Source organism: Myotis davidii, unplaced genomic scaffold, assembly GCF_000327345.1.
Source record: "Myotis davidii unplaced genomic scaffold, ASM32734v1 scaffold1597, whole genome shotgun sequence".
NCBI classification, from domain to species: Eukaryota; Metazoa; Chordata; class Mammalia; order Chiroptera; family Vespertilionidae; genus Myotis; species Myotis davidii.
In genome coordinates, this window is record NW_006289394.1 from 462,481 (window position 1) to 469,658 (window position 7,178).

General features: G+C 34.8%; 1 protein-coding gene across 4 annotated transcripts in view; it reads right to left on the reverse strand.

The window, feature by feature from the left end:
- The window catches only part of KIAA2026 (KIAA2026 ortholog), a 99,611-nt gene that overhangs the window by 38,587 nt on the left and 53,846 nt on the right, over positions 1-7,178 (reverse strand). For all 4 annotated transcript variants that reach the window (XM_006761613.2, XM_006761612.2, XM_006761611.2 and 1 more), the window contains exon 4: positions 135-214. In XM_006761613.2, the coding sequence (XP_006761676.1) occupies positions 135-214 (80 nt within the window). The remainder of the gene's footprint in view (positions 1-134; positions 215-7,178) is intronic.

Below are 7,178 nucleotides of genomic sequence, written 5' to 3' on the forward strand. Positions count from 1 at the left end.
AAAAAGTCACAGTTGAGAACATTTCTTTGAAAGTATGTGTGTGCTACGTGGAATTTAGCTAATTTCTTTACAAACAATACAAACACTGAAACAAAACTTTAAAAACAATGTTGAGAGAAAACTAAAACACTTACCTGAAATTCTGGTACAGTAGGTAACTTTGTGACGGTTTTCCTCTTCTTTGTGATTGCTTTTTTAGATATGGATTTTTTTCCTTTCAAGATTAAAAGAGAAAAACTTCATAATGCTGTTAATATTACTCTACATTAACAAAAATATTACATAGAACCTTGAATGTTAAATTATAACAGATGGATTCCAGTGAGTCAAATAAAAATGATGAATCAAAACAAGTCCTAGTAACAGCAAACATTCAACTATAACTACCTATAACAGACACATAAACAAATGCCATATTCTTTATATAAGAACCAAATTATTACAATTTTCAATGTGCTGCACAGTATCAGAATTTACTGTAATAAGATTTATCAAAAGAGTCACATTACTACAACTCAGTTAAAATTTAATTCACAACTTAAAATGAGGTCACATAAGGAAAAAAAAATCTTACCTTTAACAATAACTTACATAGTCAGGAACCTGCATAGAATTATACTCTGAAGACTATGGTCTATTTAGCCAACCCAATGTAAAAATCCTCTCAATAGGTCAGAAAACAAAGTTTTTCTATCCCTTTAGCTCTTCACTCATCTAATCTTTCCTCAAGTGCTGACTTTGGCAGTATTCAATGACCAGTTGTAAACCAAAGTAAACATCTCTCTTTAAAGTGCACCTACTTAATCATTTGTGTAATCAAAAATCACCGGGAAATATAAATTTATATTCTTAAATAAAATTCATAGCATAGATTGAAGTATATCTGTGTATCTAACCTGACAAGAGACATAGTTCAGATCATGTTAAAAGTAAGTATGTTTTGTGCTCACTTCAGCAGCACAGACTAACACTGGAATGACAGAGATTAGCGTGGCCCTTGTGCAAGGATGACATATAAATTCATGAAGCGTTCCATATTTTTTAAAAAAGAAGAAAAAAGTAAATATGTTTTCTCCCCACTTGTAATTAACAAAATCAACTAATAATAAGTTGATTAATTATCCAACAAGAGATATAAGGCACTACACAATTTATGGGAATAACAAAGAATTATAAAATGGAAACTGTCCTTCAGGAGCTTACAATCTATGTAATGGGATAAAAATTAATTGTAAATACTTAAAAGTTAATTTTAATTCTCAATCATTTGTAGGGGAAAATTAAAAGTTACTGTTTTTTCAAAAGGAAAAATGAGTTTAAGTAAATAAAGTAACTTTGCTCTACATACACCCTATTGCTTCTTTTTAAACATTATCCTATGCAGGTAAGATCTTGCATGAAAACAATTTAAAAAAATAAATTTATAGGAGTGACATTAATAGGATCATATAGATTTCAAATGTACATTTTTACAATACATGACCTGTATATTGCATTGTGTGCCCATCAACCAAAGTCAAATCATCTTCCATCATCATATATTTAGTCCCCTTTACTACCTGCCCCTATCCCCTCTTACACTGGTAACAACCACAATGTTGTCTGTGCCTATGAGTTTCAGTTTTATATCCCACATGGGAGTGAAATCATACGGTTCTTAGCTTTTTCTGACTGATTCACTTCACTTAGCATAATATTCTCAAGGTCCATCCATGTTGTTGCAAATGAACAGTATTCCATAGTATATATGTACATCTTCTTTATCCAATCCTCTATCAAAGGACACTATGGTTATCTCCATATCTTGGCCTCCATGAATAATGCTGCAATAAACATAGGAGTATATATATCTTTGCAAATGAAATGTTTGAGTTTTTCAAGTAGATACCCAGAAGAGGGATTGCTGGGTCATACAGTAACCCTATTCTTAATTTTTTGAGGAACCACCATACTGTTTTCCATAGTGGCCGTACCAGTTTATATTCCAACCAGCAATGAATAGGGTTCCTTTTTCTCCACAACCTTTCCAACTCTTATTACCTGCCTTGTTGATAAGAACCATTCTAACAGGTGTGAGGTGGTATCTCATTGTGGTTTTGATTTTCATTTCCCCAATAGCTAGTGAAGTTCAACATTTTTTCATATCTGATGGCCATTTGTATGTCTTCTTGGAAGAGGTGGCTGTTCAGGTTCTCTGCCCATTTTTAAATTGAATTGTTTGTCTGGTGTTGAGTTGTATGAGTTCTTTATATATATTTTGGGTATTAAAAATCCTTGTCTGAGCTGTTGTTTGTACATATCATCTCCCATTCAGTTGATTGCCTTTTTGTTTTACTGGTTTCTTTTGCTGTGCAGAAGCTTTTCAGTTTGATATAGTCCCATTCATTTATTTTCGCCTTTACTTCCCTTGCCTTTGGGGTCAAATTCATAAAATCTTCTCTAAGACCAAGGTCCGTAAGTTTAGTACCTATGTTTTCTTCTATGTAATTTATTGTTCCAGATCTTATATTTAGGCCTTTGATCCATTTTGAATTACTTTTTGTACATGGGGACAAACTGCTTCTGGTTTCATTTTGCATGTGGCTTTCCAATTTTCCTAGTGCCATTTTTTAAAAGGCCTTCTTTTCTCCATGGTTTATTTTTGGGTTATCAAAAATTATTTGCCCATATACATGTGGTTTATTTCTGGGCTCTCAATCCTATTCCATTCTTCTATGTGTCTGTTTTTCTGCCAATACCATGGTGTTATGATTATCATAGCTCTATAGTATAATTTGCAAGTCAGGTAGTGTGATATTTCTGGCTTCGTTCTTTTTTCTCAGGATTGCTTGGCTATTTAGGGTCTTTTTGGTTCCGTACAAATCTGATGATTTTTTTGTTCTTTTTTTTTTAATGGCATTGTGATTTTGATGGGGAATTGCATTAAAATCTTTGGGTAATATAGCCAATTAAACTATGTTGATTTTTCCAGTCCATGAACACAGAATATCTTTTCATTTCATTGTGCCTTTTTTAATCTTTAATAGTTTTGTAGTTTTCGGTATATAGGTCCTTCACATCCTTTAAGTTTATTCCTAGGTATTTTATTCTTTTGGTTGCAATTGCAAATGAAATTGGTGTTTTCCCCCCCGTTTATTTTTCTGAAGTTTCATTGCTAGTATATAGTAAAGCAGTGGATTTTTGTACATTGATTTTGTATCCTACAACTTTACTAAATTTGTTTATTGTTTCAAATATTTTTGGTGGCCTTTGGGTTTTCTATATACAGAATCATGTCATCTGCAAAAAGTGACACTTTTACTTCTATTTATTTCACTTGCCTGACAGCTCTGGCTAGGACTTCTAGAATTATGCTGAATAATAGTGGTGAGAATGGACATCCTTTTTTTGTTCCTGACTTTAGAGAAAAAGCTTTCAGTTTTTCACCATTGAATATGATATTGGCTGAGGAAAACATTGACAATGACTTTAAATAAATAACGCAATTTACCAAAGAGCTTCACAACGTGACCTAGGAGTGGTAATAAGCAAACATGATGACTTATATAAATTATCTCATTAATTCTTAAAAAAACAGAAACACAAACACACACAAAAAAACCCTCCAAGGTAGGCAATTCCTCATTTTAATGTGAGCTAACTGAAGAGAAAAAAGATTACTTACTCAAGTGTTACACTGTAAGTAAGCACCGTAGCTAGGGATTCTACCGCCTAAGTCCAAAGTCCATTATGCAATGCTAACCTCTCAAAAATCATAGTTACCATTTATTGATTCTTACAATCTGCCAAGCACCATGTTAGGTACTATGCTTTGCTATTGAAATTAATCTGTGTAATGCTACAGCAAGGTAGGTATTACCTCATTTTTTAAAACATAAACAAACTAGCTATAAACAGGCAAATAAATGGATGGAGGACTTATAGCTAACGTGAACTGGAGCATGTATCTGTACTAGACTTGTCTCACATCAAAGCTGTGCTCTTTCCTTTTTTAAAGCATGTTATTTACTTCTGAGAGAGAGAGAGAGAGAGAGAGAGAGAGAGAGAGAGAGAGAGATTTGTTGTTCCACTTATTTATGCCTTCATGGGTTGATTCTTGTATGTGCCTTAACTGGGGATTGAACCTGCAACCTTTGGATATTGGGACGATGCTCTAACCAACTGAGCACCCAGACAGGGTTAAAGCTGTGCTCTTTTTAATGATAAAATACTGTGTTCTTTCTAACTTTCTCAGCAATATAATATGCTTTTGACATATTTCTGAGCATTCCTTTACACTAGGGGAAGATTCACATATTCACTATTACATAATACTCATAAAAACAATCTAAACAAAAAATTTCCTGTATCTTTAATAAAAATTAGTTCTTCTTTTTAATTAAATACTTACTTTTAAAATAGAGCATTGTGTACTATAAAACCTCACAGTCTTTACTTACTAATCTGTTTTTGTTTCAGGGCATGATATATACAGGGCAAGTTACATATTGCCTCTCAGTGGGCTTCCACTGCCCTAAGTCACCTGTTACCACAACATAGAATGTAATTCTCAGATCTAGGACTGTGCTGAAGCCAGGAACAGTTAAAACACACACAAAAATGCCCTAGCCGAGTGCTCAGTGGTTAGAGCATCAGCCTGCCTACTGAAGAGTCCTGGATTCGATTCCAGTCAAGGGCACATGCCTGGGTTGCAGGCTCCATCCCCAATGGGGGGCATGCAGGAGGCAGCGGATCAATGATTCTCTCTTATCATTGATGTTTCTATCTCTCCCTCTTCCTTCCACTCTGAAATCAGTAAAAATATATTAAGAAAAAATACAGAAGCATTAACACACACACACACACACACACACACACACACACACACACGGAATTTGAACTTTAATTCTTGGGCTTAAAACATAGACATGGGCAAAAAGTTGAATCTCAACTTGTACCAAGAAAATGAATAAAAACATTAATATAGTCTAGTAATTAATGTTACAAGTGCAGCCTAATGAAGCCTTTTAAAACTATGCTTAGAACAGCTCAAGAAAAGAAAGCCCAGCTTGAGAGGGAAAATGTAACTAAAAATATATTTTACACTATAAATATAGGCGCAAATATTCTAGTATTCTAGAATATGCAGATACACTTACTAGAAAAATGAAGATGATTATCATCCCTACTCCAACTCCTCTTTCCTCAGTCTCTCATTACTCATCTTTATCCCTCTCCTTCACTTGGCTGCCCTGCCTGTCTTTACCCCTTGGCCTTCCACTTTCACTCCAATGCCCTCCTAGATTTGGCCTTCCCATGTATAAGAATTCCCAACACGTTCACTACTCTCTTAGTGTTTTCATTTTAGGAACCTTAAGTGAATGGACAATAAGACATTAATCACTGTTAAAAGGGCATTTTTATTATTAAATACCAAATCTGGGAAGTACTTAGAATGTGAGACCACAACTGGATTCTAAACTTGACCTTTATTTACTAAAAGTGCATGCTTTGAATGAATATTTATATTTTACAGAAATTTCTGGAATGTTCTCTAAGTAAACAATTTGGCCTTAACAAAACAGCTGATTTACTCCTATTCTCTTGAGCAAATTTTTCATCATACTGGTCATTTTTTAACCCTATCATATAATTCAGTAACTGCTGAATACCTATTTCTTTTTTTCTCCTTTAATTTAGAATACTGAGTCAGTTGTCAAATTCTCCTTCTTATTGCAATATATTTCTCAAAATGTTTTTTCTTTCCTGCCAATGTGATAGAAGTCATGTAATAATTCTTATCTGGATTTAGAATTTCCTCTTTCTGAAGTTACCTCCTTCACCTAAATCTTGTCAGTTTCTTTTTATAGCTATTTAATGATGTCCTAATTACCTTGCAAGATCCTTTCTCCTAATCCTGCCACTTACTAGCTGTGTTACCTTGGACACAAGAATAAAATTCTCTGTGCTTCAGTTTTTTTAATCTATAAAATCTATATAATAGGAAATAACAATAGTAGCTACTTCATAGAGTTTTTATGAAGGTTCAAAGAGACAATTTGTATAAAGGCTTAGAACAGTGCCTGGCATACATTAAACAATATACGAGTGTTCACTTTTGAGGGGGTGAGATAGGGTGGGAAAGTAGAAGGCAATAAAATAAAAGGATATGGAGTACAGTTTATCCTTTTACTCTCTTTGACTGTGGCATCTTGAGTTGGTTCTCTAAAATATTTCCCCGTAAAGACACACATAGGTAAGTGCTATAATAGTGCTATCAACACAGAACTATACAATCTTTTTTACAAATACCAGTCTGAATGTAACCAAATATTGTAGATTACATTACTTTCTCTGTTATTCCCTATAAACCAGTATACTGTTTTTTACACATTTGATAGATCTTATTTAGTGCTCATTTCCTTGTACTGGGATCCTGATTCAATTATTTAAAATAGCACAACAGTATGAAAAAAGATACAGTAACTGTGAAAAAAGAACAGTCTGAGATAAAGAATGACATAACACAAATAAAGAACACATTGGAAGGAATACACAGCTGATTAGGGGAAGCTGAGGATTGAATCAGTGAATTAGAAGACAGTCGGAAATATCACTCAACTAGAGAACCAAAACGAAAAAACAATGAAAAACAGGAAGACAGCTTAAGGGAACTGTGGGACAATATGATACGTAACAATCCTATCTAATAAAAGAGAAACATGGTAATTGGCGTACGACTGCTACCCTTCCCATTGGCTAATCAGGGTGATATGCAAATTAACTGCCAGCCAAGATGGCGGCCGGCAGCCAGGCAGCTTGAAACTAACATGAGGCTTGATTGCTTCAGTGACAGAGGACTCCAATGTTCCCTGCCTGCCGCTGCAGGCCTCTGAGCCTGCAGTTTGAAACATTTTAACAAATATAGAAGCTAAAAAACCCCCCAAGAAACCAGCTTTCAGCAAGCCCGGGATCTCAGAGCTGGAGTTGATACAGAGTTTTGATTATAGAACTGAAACAAACCAGATACCTACTTTCAGCAGTGGGGGCCTAAGAGCTGGAGCCTCAGAGCTAAAGCTGGCCCAGAATAAAAAAAGAAAAAAAGGAGCAGTTGGGAGCTTCAGTCACCCCAGCCTGAAAACAGCCCTCAGCCCCTCACCCAGACTGGCCAGGCACCCCAGTGGGGACCCCCACCCTGA